The 20489-nt window shown below is 32.8% G+C and overlaps 1 protein-coding gene across 4 annotated transcripts in view; it reads right to left on the reverse strand.

Moving 5' to 3' along the window:
* The window catches only part of GABA-B-R2 (gamma-aminobutyric acid type B receptor subunit 2), a 374454-nt gene that overhangs the window by 80965 nt on the left and 273000 nt on the right, over positions 1-20489 (reverse strand). For all 4 annotated transcript variants that reach the window (XM_074170501.1, XM_074170500.1, XM_074170499.1 and 1 more), the window contains 3 exons: positions 6266-6519; positions 6102-6212; positions 5879-6047 (listed from right to left, as the gene is read on the reverse strand). In XM_074170501.1, the coding sequence (XP_074026602.1) occupies positions 5879-6047; positions 6102-6212; positions 6266-6519 (534 nt within the window). The remainder of the gene's footprint in view (positions 1-5878; positions 6048-6101; positions 6213-6265; positions 6520-20489) is intronic.

Below are 20489 nucleotides of genomic sequence, written 5' to 3' on the forward strand. Positions count from 1 at the left end.
AATTATCTTCTTAGAAACCTTCGTAATATTTTAGCCCAGAAACAGTTGATTATGCTGTATCATGCTCAAGTTGAATCGCGTCTTCGGTGTGGTATTATTTTCTGGGGAGCTTCCTCTTCATGCAAAGATGTTTTTGTCGCCCAAAAAAAGATTATAACATATATAGCTGGAGTCTCAAGAAATACAAGCTGTAAAATCATTTTTTTAAATTTTGAAATACTAACATTGCCATGCCTGTATATATTCGAATTATGTTTTTATATATGATAACCGTAACTATTTCATAAGAAATGAAAATGTGCATTCTATTGATACCAGGTACAAGACAGACTTTCATATGCCATATTGTAAAAATGCACTGACTTACAATTCCCCCAATGTAATAGGGCTCAGATTATTTAATCTGTTACCACTTGAACTGAAAAACTCTAGTACTATCCACAGCTTCAAAATCACATTTAAGTCTTTTCTACTAGAGAAAACCTATTACTCCCTTCAGGAAATGATTGAATAATAAAATGAAAATTTCAATGAATGCATTACTCTTAGTAAACTGTCTCATTTTTAGTTATACTTTCAAGCTCTTTTCTGACTAATCCTACACAATGTACCTTTTTGATTGTCTCACACGATAATGAAAATTATTATTATTCTTATTATTATCATTATCATTACCAAACAAATAAAAATTGAAATATTAATAAAAACTGGAAATTTAGAAAAAATTAAAAAATATTAAGTACCAAAAAATTAAAAAATAAAAAATTAAAAGATTTCAAACGAAGTTATGTCACAACGTTTCGATTGTAAGTATCCACAATTGTCTTCAGGTGATAACTGGACTTATTCCTCCGAAATCTGACTATTTATAAATAAAGGATTTCTCACATGTAGTTTCGATAAATATTATCTGTCGGGATGTTTTGGCTAAAAAGTTTCTTTCATCGATTATAAAGGCTAAACGACGGGTTTTAACCATTATAATTACCTTTTCCTGTTTTTCGCAAAAAAAAATTGAAGCACTTTTTTTAGTATTTCCAATATACAGGGCGACTCAAAGCTTCCAGAAAGTTTTTTATGGAACACCAAGTCATTTCTTCGTCTATTTGAAGCACCTCGAACTGAATCTAAAACTATTATATACCCCCCAATAAATGTTCAAAATGGCCGCCATTGAGTAATTATTTATTTCTTTTTATATATTCAGGACACAAACACAAAAATCCACTACAGTATCCACACAATGGAATTATTATCAAATTGAAAATATAACTTATAATACACATATATATGCATATCATAGTGTCTAAAATTGAGGATGAATAATTAGAATTGAATACAGTAACAATGAAAACTGATTATTAGTTATTGACAGAATGTATCAATGAATTATAATTTATAAAAATGAATTTTCAATATATTTTTGACCGAAAGCTACGATGTATTAAAAGTATGGGAGTATTTTGCTAGAGTGTCACCTTATATTACTGTTAATATTTGTATGCCTTTCTGCTTCACTGTGGCTCTGCTGTCGGTACACAACTATAAGTTATAAGTTAGTTGGCAACATTTTTGCTAATAAACGACACTTTGGTGACTCTTATAATATAAATTACTTTTATTCATCACATATTACCTTTTTTATGATAAATATCCGTTGTCTAATGCTAAATACATGGTGATATTAAACGTAACCTATATGAACGCCGATGAAATATTGTTGATATTTAATTTATCGTGTGTTTAGAGGAAATGACGGGTGAGTTTTTTGATGTCAGAAAATATATATTTTTATTAGCTTCAATGATTGACCAGATATTTGATAACTCAGGGCTATATTTTCAGTTGATAGTTTTGTCTGTTTGGAGCTGGATTTGACTCATTTTATCTACGTTTTAGGTATACATGTTCACCATAGTTCCTTTGTCATGGGTAAATAATCAACTCTCATAGCCAAAAATTGATGCAGATGAGCTAATACGAATCCATAAACTAAAACGAAGTCATTTCATGACCTACCAAATTGCTGAAGAACTATTAGAGCGAAAGCTGAAGAATGACGATACATAACAAGAAGAAATTATCAATTCTATTCTACCCAAAAAGCAAGCAGGGTTATTTTCATTCAAACAAGTTGTCACAGAAAGTATTGAAATGCGAGAGTTATGTATCTTTTATGGGACTCCGTGGTTTATGGTACCTTGCGGTACCTGAATTTATCATCATTCAAAGGGTTGTACCACGAAACTGCTTCACTTAAAGAACAAAATACTCAGGTTTTCTAAATAGATAACTAAAAACTGAACTTGAAAGTGCAAACCTTTTGTATTTTACAGTCATCCAAATTGTGAATAATAAGGTTGAGTTACTAAACCCAATGCCTTAAAAATATTGAATTTACTTATGGGGTACCTATACTCAATAAAAATCACATATTTAAAAGTTGCTAAAGAACTAATTTTCATCACGATATCCATTGTGTCCCACTTGAATAACTGAATTTTCTTACTTAACATAACTAAAATTTTGAAGAATTTTTCGAAGCTGTGATTAGGAATCGATGTCAGCTGGTTGTTCTTAAATGCTGTATTTTATTCTTGGTGGTAGCAAATATACAGGGTGTCCCTGGACTTCCTCTTTTCCTCTCGGGAATGTATAGATGGGGTCAAAATATCACCAGTACTTCATATAACTTTTTTTCCTAAAAGTCTTCGTAACCAAGTTACGGGCCCTCGAAGTTACAAAATGAAAAATGTTTTTCTTTGATAACATTTCAAGTGAATATTCAAAATCATCCAAATTTTGGTAATTGACTAAACAAATGAATTCCGTCGATGAGCTTTCATGCCGGAGTCAGTTGTTTTGCTACAAAGTCAGGAACGGACTACCCCCGATGGTCCACACCCCAAAACTTTGAAATGACAGATATTTTTCAATATTTTTCAACAAAATAAGGTTACTTGGACAATTTTATGAATAAAAGTACTCGTGTGGAAAGTCGATCGGAACAACGAGTCTTGATAAAAATGTAGTTCTACTCGACGACATCAAACCCGCTCGTCCACCATTATTTGAAATGAATAATTATCAAAGCAGAAATAATAATGATAACGTTAATTCAACAACATTTATAACAGGAATAATACAAAATATGCTAAAATGAAGTCGTAAACAAAAAGTACAGTACCTATATGGAAGTTTAAGTCACAATTGTGATAGCAGATATTTTTTCAAAAGAAATATCAAGTTCTGTAGATTCGTAGTGTTTTTAAACTAACAAGCTACTCTACTATGAAATATCGAATTCATTTCATATTTTGTATGTACATAATACGTGTGGAATAATCACGTTTCGTGTTTCACTGATAATTATAATTTTATGGGAGAAATTCTTTAACACGAATCTAAATTTAGCTGAAAAAACGCACATCGGAAAAAATATTTACTATACTAATAAAAAGCAAACGAATGAACTACAATAACGGCTGCACATGATCAGGTGAAAAATATCCAGGGAATAATTATGTTCCATTTCTTTCACAGATGTTGACAAAAAAACCTTTTAGAAAGTTTTGATAAAAAATGAGAAACTGGAATGCGATTTTGTTTTGTTGAGTGGTGCGTTGTCATATGACTATCATTGTATTGTCAATATTCTATAGGATATTTTGAATTTTTTTATTTCCATTTTCCTTAAAAACTAATATTTTCGAATAATGGTAGACATCTGAGGATAAATATTGTTGAATTAACGTTATCATTATTATTTCTGCTTTGATAATTATTCATTTCAAATAATGGTGGACGAGCGGGTTTGATGTCGTCGAGTGAAACTACATTTTTATCAAGACTCGTTGCTCCGATCGACTTTCCACACGAGTACTTTTATTCATAAAATTGTCCAAGTAACCTTAATTTGTTGAAAAATATTGAAAAATATCTGTCATTTCAAAGTTTTGGGGTGTGGACCATCGGGGGTAGTACGTTCCTGACTTTTTAGCAAAACAACTGACTCCTGCATGAAAGCTCATCGAAGGCATTCATTTGTTTAGTCAATTACCAAAATTTGGATGATTTTGAATATTCAATTGAAAAGTTATCAAAGAAAAACGTTTTTCATTTTGTAACTTCGAGGGCCCGTTACTTGGTAACGAAGGATTTTAGGAAAAAAAGTTATATGAAGTACTGGTGATATTTTGACCCCATCTATACATTCTCGAGAGGAAAAGAGGAAGTCCAGGGACACCCTGTATATTAGCAAAAGCAGTTTGATTTTATAACAGTTATATTAGTGTTTTTGAATTGTAGTTAATATACCATATTATAAAATAGTTGGGAAATTATCATTGAAGTGACAATATGGTGATTAAAATAAAATAGTATCTGGAAGCATTCTAATGAAATAATTTCATTAAAGCTACAGGAAACAGTTATAAAATAAGCTTGAAATAGTTTCATAACTATCATGAAAATCTCACAGAAAAGTGTTATAAAACTGCTACATAACAATTTACTTTTATAGGAAAATAAGTTTTATAAATTAGTTGCAAAAACGTTTCTGTGATAAGTTCCTGACTATTTCATAATGGTTTGTTGATTTTATTTCATAAACGTTTCTATGACAAATTTATAAAACTCTTTTATTGCCTACAACTGTATTGTGTTCACCGATCATCTAATATAATCAATTAGCATTTTGGAAGTGATTATAAAATACTAGTAAAATAAAACTGTTGCAACACCATGGGATTATAAAACAACTTTGCTGGTTGGGAACATAACATCAATTGGGCTCAAGCTGAAATCATCCACAAAGAGGAACACTGGTTTAGGAGAAAATTCAAAGAAGTCGCGTATATGTTCTCCAACAACGCATTAAGTCAAGCTAGCGTAGAGATATGTAACATATGGAAACCTCTAAAATCAAGCAAAAAACGACCAACTCCCGCCAAACGGTCATCTCCCGCCAAACCAATGAAGCGGAAAGAGGGGATGGGTGAAAGCACTCGAATGACCTATAGTCAGATTTTGGAGGAGTAAGTCCAGTTATCTCCCGAAGACGATTGTGGATACTAACAATCGAAACGTTGGGACATAACTTGGTTTGAAATCTTTTAATTTTTATTTTTTAATTTTTTTAATAATATTTTTAATTTTTTCAATTTTTTCAGCTTTTATATTTCAATTTTTATTTGTTTGGTTGTTGTATGTTATTTCTTTGTAATTTCAGTTTTTTGTTTAATAAAATTGTTATTTTCGGTTAATCTGTTTGATTTTTTTCAGGGTTATCAAATCAATTTATATTATATTAGACAATGGAAGACCGAACAGATGGAATACACCACGAAACATTGTCAACCACCTTCACATAAGTTTGGAACTGTTTCAATACTCTATGGGTTGCAAAGTAACGAATTATCATTTTTCCTAATCTCCGTAATCTGTTATCCAAATTCAAAACGATGAAAGTCGTTGTATGAAGAATTGAAATACCTTTCGAGTGAAATATCACAAGACCTCCTTTCTATTTGACATTACCCTGCGGCGAGTGATATCACACCATTAGCTTTTTTGTGAAACATTACTAAAAATGCTTCGTTTTTATATAAATTTTGTCCGAATTTGATATCATGCCCCATTCAAAAGTTAAATGTGGGGCTATTTTATGTCTGCTCTATATAGCTATAACAATCACAGCTTCCGTCACATCTAAAAACTGTTATTTTGGTCAGTAATATACGTATTCGAGTAAAAAGAAACACTTTGGGAATACACTACTAAAATCCATGTGCGAAAGTATGACGAAATATTTCGTTTTGATTGAAAACAGTAACTATCTAACTATTCTCATCACGAACATCAGATCAAATTTACCTACCTATAATCAAAAACATCGCATCTTGGTGATCGACAAGAACCAAGGCGACCGCAGCTCCACATATACACATTATGGCAACATTATAGACCGATAAACCAACGTGTCGACTATCGTTCAGTGCAGGTATAGAAACATGGCGGGTTTCCCAAGCCAAAAATGCTCCAAATATCTGAAAATTAATGTTATTTATCCAATTCTCCATTTGTTGATGTCGGTGGTTCACCATCAAAAGTCCTTTATATGCATAAATAGATCCAACAAAAAGAGTTTGATGTTCTGAAGCACAATACTCGTTCTCGGGAATGATGATAATATCTTCGTTAGAGGGATGAGGCTATAGGTATATTGAAATTAATAAAAAAACGTTATCAGCATAACAAAACTTACATATCTCTCCATCTGCTTAGTGTCCCTATAAAATGGATCGGCAACCTGCCACGTTGTCATAATAACCAAATCTATAAACAGAAGGACCCCAACAACCATGAACAACTGGTAATCCTTGATAACTTTTTTGTTCAGCTTCACGTCTGTGAAAATCGAATGTACCCGCCAAGTTTTACTGAACATTGCACCAAAAGCCAATGAAAATCCAGCCATGAGTGTCCATGCTCGGGCAGTGCAGATGTAAGGGAAAGCTTCTGAAAAGAGTTTGTAAAATGCAACATCAAAAATTATTTTGAATATATTTTACGAAATATTTATGAGAAAGTTTTGAAGAACTAAATTGAGCGACAAGCTGAACTACCGAAATTTTCTGAATTGAGAACTTTTCACCTATTCAAAGAAAACTTATGATATCTGATGGAACATTCTTGTTGTGAAATCATCAGTTATTATTGTGTTATCATTTACCACACTATGAATTTATTTACAATGATGTACAGGATTAACCTTATATTTTACAGTTTTTCATTTTCATGCACAACGTGTCTAGTTTCACCAAACAAAGCCAACAACTCTGTTCTTCCTTCGGTGTCAACTGTCATTTCATAGTACATGTTTTAGCGACACCACTACGGAAGTACTATGCACATATACTACACCTCTCTCTTTTAAGGTAAACTCAGCCTAATTATTTACAATATACATTTCTACAATATTTAAATTTAGTAGTTAGTCCAATACAAAATCTGACAATTTTTGTGGTTGTATTGTATTTCGCTTAGGTCTCTTATCTACTACCTTGGATTTGCAATCTAATTCAGGAGTCCTCTTACTTTTTGTGTCTTTCATCAAGAGCTTTCTGTTTCTTTCTATTACACTACCATTATTAAGTTCAACCAGATAAGTTCCAGGTTTCTCCAATTTATTTAGAATTCTACCTGAGACCCATTCTGATTTATCTTGTTTTTGAACTCTTACTTTTTCCCCTTCCTTTAATTCTGGTAAACTTCTAACATGATTATCAAAATTTAATTTTTGTCTATACTGCCTATTTTTAAAACTATTTATAATTGAGTAATCTTTTTTGTCAAAGATATCAACTTCAGGGAGTAAGCTTTTTATTTTTCTATATTAAATAATAATGTAGCGGGTGATAGAATGTCATTGTCGATAGGTGTATTTCGATATTCAAGAAGGCAAAGGTATGGATCCTTGTTATCATACTCTGCTTTTTTCATGATATTTTTGAATGTTTGGATACAACGTTCTACCATGCCATTCGACTGGGCATTAGTTGGACTGGAAGTTACATGATTAATTTGCCATGATTCCACAAAAGCTTTAAATGCTTCTGAACTGTAATTAGTTCCATCATCAGATTTAATAATTTTTGGAATGCCATGTCATGCAAAAAATGACTTCAATAGGTCAATAGTATGCTTAGTATCTAATTTTTCTAGATGTCCTGTTGCAATAAATTTAGACTAATAATCAATTACAATTGAGTAGTTTTTTCCTTTAATTTCACAAACATCTGTGCCAACTGTTTCCCAAGGAGTTCCAGTAACTTCTGTTTGAATTAGTGGTTCATTTGAGTTTGATTTTCTAAAATTTAAGCAAGTATCACAATTGTTTACAAAGTTTTCAATGTTTGTTTATGTTGGGCCAATATAAACATTGTCTTGCTCTTAACTGGCACTTTGTAATACCAAGATGATTAAAATGTATAATCTTTAGCATTTAATTCCTCAGTTTGATGGGTACAATAATTTTATTGTTTTTGAATAATACATCATTCAGATTTATTATTTCATGTCTATGACCCCAAAATGGTTGTAACTCATCTGACAAATTATTTTTGTCACTTGGCCAACCTTCTTTTACTAGTTTCATTAAATTATTTAGGTTTTTGTCATTTTTGACTTCTTTCTGAATTTTTTTATCAGACACAGGTAGGATTTTTTCGATTAAATCAATCTGGGCTTCTGTTTCATTTAAATAAGACTTGTCTTTATCAATTACTTCATTTAGAAAATTGCGACTCAATCAGCAATAAATAACTGTGAGCCTGGTTTATGAGTAATTTCTAAGTCATACAACTGTAACTTAATCAACATTCGTTTTAGTCTTAAGGGTGTAATGATTAATGGTGTTTTATGAATTGAAACTAGTGGTTTGTGGTCACTTTTCACAGACACTTTTTTGCCATAGATATACTGATGGAAACGAGTACACCCAAACAGAACTGCAAGAAGCTCTTTTTCTATCTGAGCGTAATTCTTCTCTACTTCTGTCAGTACCCTGGAGGCATAAATCACTGGTAAATTGTCTTGCAGCAGAACTGCACCTAAACCATTTTTTGAGGAGTCGACTGACAATATGACTGGTTCATTTACGTCATAATACTGTTACACAGGAGTTGACGATAACACTTGTTTCAATTTATTTAGGGCTTCAGTATGATTTTCTTCCCCCAGAAAAACTGCGTTTCTATTCAACAACTGTCTCAGATCATTCGTTAATTCAAATAAATTAGGTACAAATTTTGAGACATAAGTGATCATACCCCATATCTGCTCAAGTCCCTTTTTGTTCTTAGGCAATGGCATTTCATTTATACTTTTTATTTTATCATTGTCAACTTTCACCCCCATACTGCTTATAACATGACCTACAAACTTTATTACATCAAATGTACATTTACTTTTAATGAATTCAATTCCCTCTTGTCTGGCTCTGTTCAGAACAACTACTAAATTTCATTGTTGTATATGTTCATTTATATTTCACACTGTATAGGTCATATTTTAACGATGTGTGTAGACAGTGAAGTCTGTCATTCTGTTATCACTTTTGTCATATGCATTTTTGTAATAAAGTATTACGTATTTCTTAACAAGAATTTACATATACAATAGTGGAGACGAGGACGGGATAGAATAAAATGGATTCTGAACAATTCAGTATCCTGATTAAGACTTTTACGGAATCATTACAATGTTCACAAAAATCCAGTTCCCCAGAAGTTATTCCTTTAGAACCTTTGTGCGAAGAAACGGAAACGTGGGACATTTTCATCAAGAGACTAGAGAATTTTTTCAATATGAAAAATTTCACGGGTAATTTGGCAGAGATTGACAATAAGAAGAAAGAATGGTTGATACATTTCATGGGTACAAAAACATTACAACTTCTATACAATTTGACTAGTCCTGACGATCCGAAAACCAAATCATATGATTCTCTCCAAATTCTAATTAAAGAACATCTCCATCTCAAACCCAGCGTAATCGCGGAAGAAAATCGTTTCAAAAGAAGAATACATCAAGAAGGTGAAATCATTTCCGATTTTGTAGCAGATCTGAAGAAACTATCAAGAAATTGTGACTTTCGATGTCTTTCTTGTAATGCGTCCACCGCTGATAAACATCTACGGCAGCAATTTATTAGTGGACTGAAAAACTCCAGTTGGTTGGAAAAACTAATTCAGCTGAAAGAACCTAAAAATACTTTTTCGGATTGTGTTCAAACAGCACTAGCAATGGAATCGGCTCACAAAGATTCGAAAGAAATTCAAGCATTGCAATCATCTTCGATGTCAATATCTCAAAATCAACTGAAATTCAGTCAAAACTTCAAAAGGTCATCTCCGAATCCGTTCAAGCATTTTTGTTTGTGATGTGGTGATGAATCGCATTTAGCAAATGTCTGTAAACACGTTCGTTCACATTGTGGAAGGTGTGGTCGAGTTGGACATTTAGATGCAGTTTGTAGAAATGGAAAACCAATGACAAATCATCCAAGTGTCAATACTACCAAGAAATTTGTGAAATCCAATAATCAGAATCAGATACATCCAGTAACTCAACCAAGTTCTAGTGATGATGATGAATTGATGATGAATTCTATTACATCAACAATATCATAGACCGTGTGTTACCAGAATCTAAGCGAAAACCGAATAAATTTCTCCTTGATGTTCAATTAGATGATAAACATGTAGAAATGGAATACGATACCGGAGCTGCAGTTTCTTCTTTATCTTATGATATATTTAAGGAGCTTTTTCCCAACAGATTCACACAAGTGAACTTCCTTTGAAGACTTACACAGGAGAAATAATAAAACCAATTGGATACTCAACTTTTGAAGTCAGTTATTGCGGACAAAAAGTATTGGCTAACCTATATATATTACCTGGTGACGTAGAACCTATTTTTGGTCGTGAATGGCTCAAAGATATAAAAATTATTCCACCTGAAATTCATCAGGTACAGGTACAGTAGATTTTGCTTAAGAAATGATGTCAAATGGCGTCTACAAAATAGGTCACGTGATTTCCTTAACCTGTCAAAATTGACATTTAAAAAAAGAAACATCGAAAAATGACATTATTCTTCAATATATTCAAAAATATCAAAGGATAAAAACATTTTCTTTTGTAATTTTATACCCACACACCAAGTTTCAAACCCATAATAAGTATTTTATATTTTCACTATTTTTCTGCACTCCTGCTTTTTCTACTTATCAAAATTTAAGCACACCTGTACTAAATCATTTATTTTAACTAAACTCGTCACCGAATTTCTTTTTTTGTAATATAATAATATTTTAAGAGCCTCTTTGATGTTAAAAACAAATTTTGAAAAATAAAAGTTGTCAAACTTGATGCAAAGTTCATCTAGTTTCAACGGGGCTTTCAAAACTATACAGTACTTGAGTTTTTTAATGAGCAAATGGCCTCACAATATGAATTAGAACAAAACGGAACATCAGGAAACATCATTTCGTGATTCTTGAAGCCCATTCAATAAAAGAAAAAAACTCATAGTATTTACATTTACCTACTCCGCTAACAACACTAATTTAAAAAAAACTGGGTAGGCTGTGAAAAAATATGAAACTACATAATGTGTTTTAGAAAACGTCACTGTCACTGAATAAATTAATGCCCGTTAGTTCAATGTAATGTATGAAAATTAAAATAATATCAAGAAAAAATTGAAATTGTGCTAATTTGTGGTGAAAACACATTGCATCGACAAGTGGCTGATATTTTTAACGCAAGACATCCTGGTAGACATGTACAGCAATCCACTGTAAGAGGGATTTTAAAAAAATTTAAACTGACTGGTTCAGTTGAAAATACTTTTAAAAAACGTCATAATATATCACGCAATAATGATGAAGTTCAGTTGGCTGTCTGCCTGGATGTTATCGAACAGGGAAAATCAAGTATTACCAATATTGTAGATAGAACTGGCGTTAAAAGAGAAAGCGTAAGAGCAATTTTACATAAAAATAAATTCAAACCCTACAAACCCAAATTTATAAATACCTTAAAGGAAAGAGATTTCGATGTTCGACTAGATTTCTCTTTCTGGTACCAAGGAGAAGTAGAATCAAACAGAAAATTTTCTTACAAAATCCTATGGACCGACGAAGCTACCTTCATTATCGAACGGCGTAGTCAGTTCCCAGAATTGTAGGTGGTGGGCTCAGGAAAATCCTCATTTTGTGATAGAATGTCGGGACCAATATTCATTTAAAACAAATGTGTGGTGCGGTGTTTTAAATAATCAGGTAATGGGACCATTCTTTTTTAGACACAATTTAACTTCTCAGGATTATTTGCAATTTCTAAATACTGAGTGGACAATATGCCGGTTGAAATAAGACACAGTCTGTGGTATCAATGTGACGGGGCTCCTATTCATAGATCAAGACAAGTCAAAGAGAAACTATTAGAAATGTTTAGGGGCAAAGTTATTGGGCGAAATATGGAGCAAATATGGCCGCCTAGGTCGCCAGATTTAACCCCACTAGATTTTTTCTTGTGGGGTTACTTAAAACAAATCGTTTATAAACAAAGACCTTTTCGTGACGTGAATCACCTAGAAACTGTTATTAGAAACTCTATTTTAAACATAAACCCTGTGAGTATCAGCAACTCAATAAAAGATGTATCAAGAAGGACAATTATCTGTATAGAACGCGACGGAATACAGAAATGTAGTGTATTTGATGTGTTGAGTCTTTTTTTCGTGTTTTTTTACTATTAGGTATAGGTACATGTTTATTTTCAGTTCCTTTTAATTAAGATTAAATTCCACTGTATTTTTTGTTGAAAAAACAATAAACACTCTAAGATATTGTTTCCTAATGTTCCGATTTGTTCTAATTCATATTGTGAGGCCATTTGCTCATTAAAAAACTCAAGTACTGTATAGTTTGGAAAGCCCCGTTGAAACTAGATGAACTTTGCATCAAGTTTGACAACTTTTATTTTTCAAAATCTGTTTTTAACATCAAAGAGGCTCTTAAAATATTATTATATTACAAAAAAATAAATTCGGTGACGATTAGTTGAAATAAATGATTTAGTACAGGTGTGCTTAAATTTTGATAGGTAGAAAAAGCAGGAATGCGGAAAAATAGTGAAAATCTAAAATATTTATTATATGTTTGAAACTTGGTGTGTGGGTATGAAATTACAAAAGAAAATGTTTTTATCCTTTGATATTTTTGGATATTTTGAAGAATAATGTCATTTTTCGATGTTTCTTTTATTGAATGTCAATTTTGACAGGTTAAGGAAATCACGTGACCTATTTTGTAGACGCCATTTGACATCATTTCTTAAGCAAAATCTACTGCCAAAATCAAATTTCACATAAAACGATAAATAAAAAAGTTTCCCATTTGATGCGGACTTTATCGGTGACACTGTATATTGGTCAGAAAATTCGGAATCTCAAATTTTGAATGAATTACGAAAAGAATTTAGTGCAGTTTTTGAAACTGCAATTGGTAAAATCAGTAAATCAGAGAAAAACTATAGCCAAATAGAAAAGGAAGCTACTTCGATTGCAATCAATTTTTCCGTTACTGTTATGGGAGAAAATTCCGACTGATCACAGACCACAAACCATTAGTGTCCATTTTTCATCCAGAGAAGCATCTTCCTAGTATGGTGGCTACTAGAATGCTTCATTATACTCAATTCTTACAAGACTTTGATTACGAAATTTCATACAGATCAACAGAAAAGCATGCGAATGCAGACGCCTTATCTAGATTACCAGAAACCGCAAACACAATACATACTTCCATTGATACAGTAGCACATTACCAATTACAGTACAATTGCCAAAGAAACGCAAGCGGATTCTATTCTTATGAAAGTCTGCAAAAGTTTACTTGAAGGAAAGAGAATCACAGAAATTGGATACGTTGGTAATGATTTGGAATTTTCACTTACACATCGAGTTATTTTAAAAGGTTCAAGGGAGGTTATTCCGACCACACTACGGAGAAAAATCCTGAAAGAACTACATGAAGCTCATACAGGTATAGTGAAATTGAAAGCGCTAGCCAGATCTTACATCTGGTGGCCAAAAATTGACTCCGATTTTGAGCAATTAGTCAAAAGTTGCATACCATGTCAAAGTGCTCAAAATAAACCGATGAAGATACCACCTCACTGTTGGGAATACCCAAGCTCTCCCTGGCAACGAATACACATTGACTTCGCTGGTCCTTTCATGGGTAAATATTTCCTACTAGTAATAGATGCATTTTCTAAATGACCAGAGATCATTTCCATGACTTCTATGGTAGCTTCAAGAACAATTTCCATTTTACGTAATCTTTTTGCTCGTTATGGTCTACCAGTCATTTTAGTTAGCGACAATGGTCCAACATTTAGATCTCAAGAGTTTAAACTGTTTTTGAAAAGTAATGGTATCCTGCACAAGTACTCAGCACCATATCATCCGGAAACAAACGGCCAGGTTGAAAGATACTTCCAAACAATGAAAAATGCACTGAGGAAATTGACATCTAACCGAGACAATTTGGATTGTAAATTGGCCAACTTTTTAATGCAATATAGAAAAATACTAAATTCAACTACGGGAATGTCACCTGCCATGCTTTTTTTACAAAGAGAAATTCGTACAAAAATTGATTTACTCAGATACATTGAAAATGAAGACAACAAAAATTTTATTCGACTTCAAATGAAGTATTTCATCCCTGGTCAACGAGTTCGAGTTCTGAATTATGATAAAAGCTCGAAATGGAAATTCGAAAAAATTGTTAAAAGAGAAGGTTCACTGCATTATTACATCAAGGTTGATGGTAAGTTGTGGCGACGACATTTGGATCAAATAGCGCCAACGGAGGTAGATTGGTCGGATAATTACAGAAATATCCGATGTTACTCTTACGGAAATATATCACCCAATGAAGGCATTAACATATCTACCACTCAAAGCTCCAATCAGGAAACAACGGAAATAGACAATGAACAACAGGAAAGGATTTCTATTTCACTACCGGAGAATGAAGCATCAATTTCTGACTATTCATCAATAGAAAATTTGGATCGCAATAAAGATCAACAAACGAACACATCAAATACTGAGAAGAGCAATCAAGCAGTAAGGAGAGGAACGCGAGTGAGAAAACCTGTGCAAAGAATAAACCTCTAAATTAAGGGAAAGATATATGTTGTATATGTTCATTTATATTTCACACTGTATAGGTCATATTTTAACGATGTGTAACATTCTGTTATCACTTTTGTCATATGCATTTTTGTAATGAAGTATTACGTATTTCTCAACAAGAATTTACATATACAATAATCATGTTCTTGATTTCTTCCAAAAACTAACAGGTCATCTATGTATGATACTTGACCTTCGAGCCCTTCAAAAATGTGTTTAAATTGTTTTTGGAACACTTCCGGTGCAGATTAAATCCCAAACGGAAGCCTGAAGAACATGTATCTCCCAAAAGGTGTTGAAAAGATCATAACCTTTCGCTGGATTCATCCAATTGTATTTGGTAGAATCCTTGATTTGCATCTAGTAAGCTAAAAACCTTTGCTCCTGAAAGTTCAGCTAGGATTTCTTAAATTGTGGGTATTTGATAATATTCCCTTTTAATTGCTCGATTTAGATTTACCAGATCAAGACACAGTCTAATTTTTCCATTGGGCTTTCTTACTGTTACCAATGGATGTACCCAGTCAGTGGGCTCTGACTTTTTCAATTATTTTTAAATGCTCCAACCTATCTAACTTACATTTTACTTCCTCTTTAATAGATATAGGAATCTTGCGAGCATTAAAGACTACTGGCACTGAATTTTCTTTCAAAATAATTTTATGTTTTTGTTTTAAATGCCCTATACCTGTAAACACATCTTCATATTGAGCTAAAACATTACTTGCTGAAATATTATTAATTCTTTTGATCAACCCTAACATTTTACAGTGTTCTAGTCTTAAAATGGCTGGACTATGCTGGACAGTTATGCTTGAAGAAGCTATTGTATAGCGAAACACGTGTGGCGGTTTTTGTCAAACCCTTATAGTGAAAATCATAGAATAAACTCTATTTATTAGTTTTTTTTTATGATTTAAAGTGTCTACTACAATAAAATCTAGGTCAAATCCATTTTTGTTTGAAAGAATACAGTGTAATGTGCACTCTCCCAGGTGATTTATGCTGCTGCCATTGTAGTTATTGAGTTTAGTTTTGGTTTTTTGTAGTTTAACATAAGGGATTTGTTCAAAAACACGCTTTGGTATAATGCTTGCTTGAGCTCCTGTATCTAACTTAAATTCTATAAATACCTTTGGCTTTTTACAAACTTGTACCACCTCTACCCAGTCTTCTGATTTATTACTATGTACTGAACCTATGACAAATGAGTCTTTCTCTTCATCTTCTAGTTCTTTTTTCTTGTTCTCCGCTGTAACTTCTTTCACTTGTTTCTGTCCACACATTTTAGCAAAGTGATTCAGTTTATTACACTTCTTGCAGGTCTGCTGGTATGCCAGACATTTATTCACTTTATGTGTATACCCACATCTCGTACAGTCCTTTATGGTCTTCTCTTTGTTTGGATGTTTATCTTCTTGCTTTTTTTCTGTGCTTATTAATTTTATTTATAGCTATTGCTTCACTTAATATGTCCTTAATGTGACTCTCTGTTGCTAAAGTAGCTCGACAAATATCGACATGTCTATTTAGTGTTAAATTAGGCTCTGTTAATAGCTTTTCTCTTAATTCAATGTGTTCTATGCCACATATAATACATATAATACAAGAGTGTATCTTTTAATTTTCCAAAATCACATGAACTTGCAAGAGATTTCAATTCTGTAACATAGTTGTCAAACCCTTCTCCAGTTTTTTGATTTCTCATAAAGAATTTGTGTCTTTCATATGTTACATTGACTTTGGGCACAAAATAATCATTGAATTTGATAACCAGCACTTCAAATTCATCAATTTCATTTGGTTTCAACTCAAAAGTGTTGTACACATCTATTGTCCCATGCTGTGTAGTAATAAATGGCACTTTATCTTGTCATCAGCTTCCGTTAATCCAGCAGCCACCAGGAATACCTCAAAAGATTATTTAAACTTCGGCCATAAGTTGGCGGCTTTTGAATCTCCGACCTTAAAATATGGCGGTTTCAAATCCATTTTTATAGCTTCAGTTCCTCTTTTTCGGACGGCGCCATGTGTTATCATTTACCACAGAATGAATTCTATTTACAAGCTTCATTTACATACTTATTGACAATGATGTACAGGATTAGGGTCGGGACACACATAACCGCACCGAGCCCGCACCAACACACGGCCGAGTACGGAAGCCCGGTCACGACATACAATGCTACTGATACACTGGTACAGATATTTGACATCACTTGTGGACCGTACAGAGATATTACGTCACTTGTGCAACGTACAGAGATATTATGTCACATTGGTATGCGTAATTTGAAATATAATGAATGGCTGATTTTCTATTACTTTTTTCTATCCATTCATATCATGTTAATAGTATAGTAATTAATGTTGAATCAATGATTGTTAGCAATGCGGTGGTTTCTTAACAATTTAATCAAGAAATATCTCACAGAGGGTTACAATCAGCCTGAAATCTTTTTTTTTTGTTCTTTTACCATAATTTATGCATTTCTGTTAGGCAGTTACAAAGAATATTGAAAAAATTGAATCTGAAACGAAAAAATGTTGAAGAATTACCCATAGAGGATGTGGTTTTTGGGGTGTTAGAAGAAATTGAAGATGGTAGTGGAACCTGCCTAGGATAGAAATCGTTATGGAGGAAGTTAAAACTGGTATATGGTATCCAAGTGAAAAGGAATAGAGTTTTGGAAATATTAAGGATAGCTGATCCGGAAGGTGTTGAGGCAAGGTCACGTAGAAGGCTAAAGCGACGTAAATACATAGTTCCAGGACCAGAAACATTCAGGTTTGTTGGAAATTATCTTTCCTTCAATATGACTCTTGAATCCTGCTAAATTATCATTGTGATAAAACCTTAAATAGTTCTGCAAACATCCAACTATGCTATTTTCTGTTCCTTTGTCTGTTCTTAGCAATGTTGGCACAACTTTCGATCGTCTAATTGTTTCTAAATAATATTATCCTAGGATTGTTATTACTTGAAGCTACTCGTAGCCACAATATTTTTCTGAAAAATCCATCTATAGCTCCGTGGATTGCATAACCAAATAGCTTCAATCTATCATATTTGCCATATAAAACTTGGATACCATACACCAGTTTTAACCTCCTCCATAACGATTTGTATCCTAGGCAGGTTCCACTACCATCTTCAATTTCTTTCTAACACCCCAAAAACCACATCCTCTATGGGTGATTCTTCAACATTTTTTCGTTTCAGATTCAATTTTTTCAATATTCTTTGTAACTGCCTAACAGAAATGCATAAATTATGGTGAAAGAACAAAAAAAGCACGATTTCAGGCTGAGTGTAACCCTCTGTGAAATATTTCTTGAATAAATTATTACGAAACCACCGCACTGCTACCAATCATTGATTCTAATTCAATTACTACTCTATTAACATATATAAATGGATAGAAAAAAGGATTAGAAAATCAGCCATTCATTATATTTCAAATTACGCATACCAATGTGACATAATATCTCTGTACGTTGCACAAGTGACGTAATATTTATGTACGTTCCACAAGTGACGTCACATATCTGTACCAGTGTATCAGTAGCATTGTATGTCGTGACCGGGCTTCCGTAAGTTTCACCTCGGAGCAATAAAATATATAGAATGGACTTTTTTATCCTTCTTTTGACTGGTACATATACAAATGTTGTTCATTTATTTAGGGCCAGGACCATAATAAACTCAGATCAGATCGGTCGTTTTCGTGAATTCTCGTTCATACCATTCGTACGGATGCTTATTTCAGATTACCTCAATTTTGTGTTGTGGTAAATTTTCGTTATGTGGACACCCGGCGATTTTGAAAAAATTTTTGACTGTACTTACGTATTTTGATGCGTAGATTACGAATCCGAAAGGAAAAAAGCGGCGTTCTCCCTTATTTAAAAAGTTACGGCCCTTCAAAGTTCAGAAAAGGGCAACTTTTCAGCCTTCTTTTTCACTAAATAAACTATTTAAAAACACAAGCATTTATTCACTAGGTCACCTTTACACCTTATTCCTCCTTCTTTAACACTTTTCACTTCAATAATCAACATGTTCCTTATAAAAAAACTTAATTTGAAAACAAATGCTTCTCCTGGTGACATTATTCTATTTTTAGGTTAGTTACCAGTGACATTTCAGAAAAAAGCGGTTGGTATTTGCCGTCGCCTACTATTTCAAATTCGTAATACACCACCAAAACCAATTTACGATCTAAAGAATGAAGGTAAAAAACATTTGAATTACTTCAGGAATATGGACTGCATCAGTCGTACCAACCAAAAATATTTTACATTGTTCGAATTTTACAATAGTCCAACATGATTCAGAAAACATTGACCGAGAAATGACAGAATGGATTAGTGAAACTGATGATCATGATTATATCACTTCAAATGCTAGGAATTTAACTTTTTATGTGAATTATGTTGTAACCTATAATGCAGGCTTTGTAGTAAAACGGATTAAGAAAAAGATTCACTGTATTGACTGTCGGAATTTATTAGATTGTAGTGATAATATATCCAGATTACAAGTTAGAAAAACTTATGGTTTAATGACAAAAGCATCTGAATTTGTTATAAATCTGTGTAAAGAAGGTGAAAAATGTCTGAGAATGTTAAAAAGCTCTTTAGATATTTTTACCATTATATGTAATAATTTTAAAAATGGTACATTAATTGTAAATACTTTACAAAATATGAGTAGTAATGTCCTTGAGATTTTTGCTGCCCATTTCTTTGATGATGAACCTCTCAGTAACCATTGTTACCAGTTTTCAAGTTGATTTTAAACAATTATTTTGAAATAAGATTACCCCATGAAACTTGTATATTGGAGAATAGTAGAGAAAATAGAGTAGGGTCATTATTGACGAAGACTATTTTGTTCAAAAACTAGTGATGTATTCTTACTGTAATAAAATACCTATTGTTTTGTGTCAACTAATTATTGCCACGCCACTGTTTCCCGGCCCTCGATAAACAATCCAATCTTTACGTCTCACCCCTCCCGTCCACAAACTCAGCAATAAAGGATAGGTATCTACCTATCCTTTCTACCTATCTACCTAGGTATATCTACCTTGGAACATCTGTTCCAATATAAACAACTAGTAGTTGAAATGGGTATGGCGCCTCTACATATATTGTTGCTCTGAGAGTTTCACCTAACAAAGCCAACAACTCTGTTCTTCCGTCGATGTCAACTGTCATTTCATAGTACATGTTTTAGCGACACCACTAACAACCGGAAAGTACTAAGCACATATACTACAATTATGATAAACGTATACCAGCTAGGCATCGGTGGATTTGCTATGCATTTTTATGAAAACGAAAGAAAAGGTTAAACGAGGTCAAAAAAATAACTTTTTTAACTAAATTCAATGGCTGCTAATGAGAATCTAAACCATAATCCATCATTTCTATCGATATTCTAAAAACTTGAAGGAATCAAGCCAACGTCAATCATTTGTGCCAACTCTCACAAGATAATTTACAGCATTTTCAAATATTATTATAATGGGTAAATTTTCGTTTTGTGGACACCCGGCGATTTTGAAAAAAATTTTACTGTACTTACGTACTTTGATGCGTAGATTACGAATCCGAAAAAAAAGCGACGCTCTCCCTTATTTAAAAAGTTACGGCCCTTCAAGTTCAGAAAAGGGCAACTTTTCAGCCTTCTTTTTCACCAA

Source organism: Leptinotarsa decemlineata, unplaced genomic scaffold (genome assembly GCF_025532065.1).
Source record: "Leptinotarsa decemlineata unplaced genomic scaffold, Ldec_3_MD MMD2_P_RNA_scaffold_9, whole genome shotgun sequence".
Lineage (NCBI taxonomy): Eukaryota > Metazoa > Arthropoda > Insecta > Coleoptera > Chrysomelidae > Leptinotarsa > Leptinotarsa decemlineata.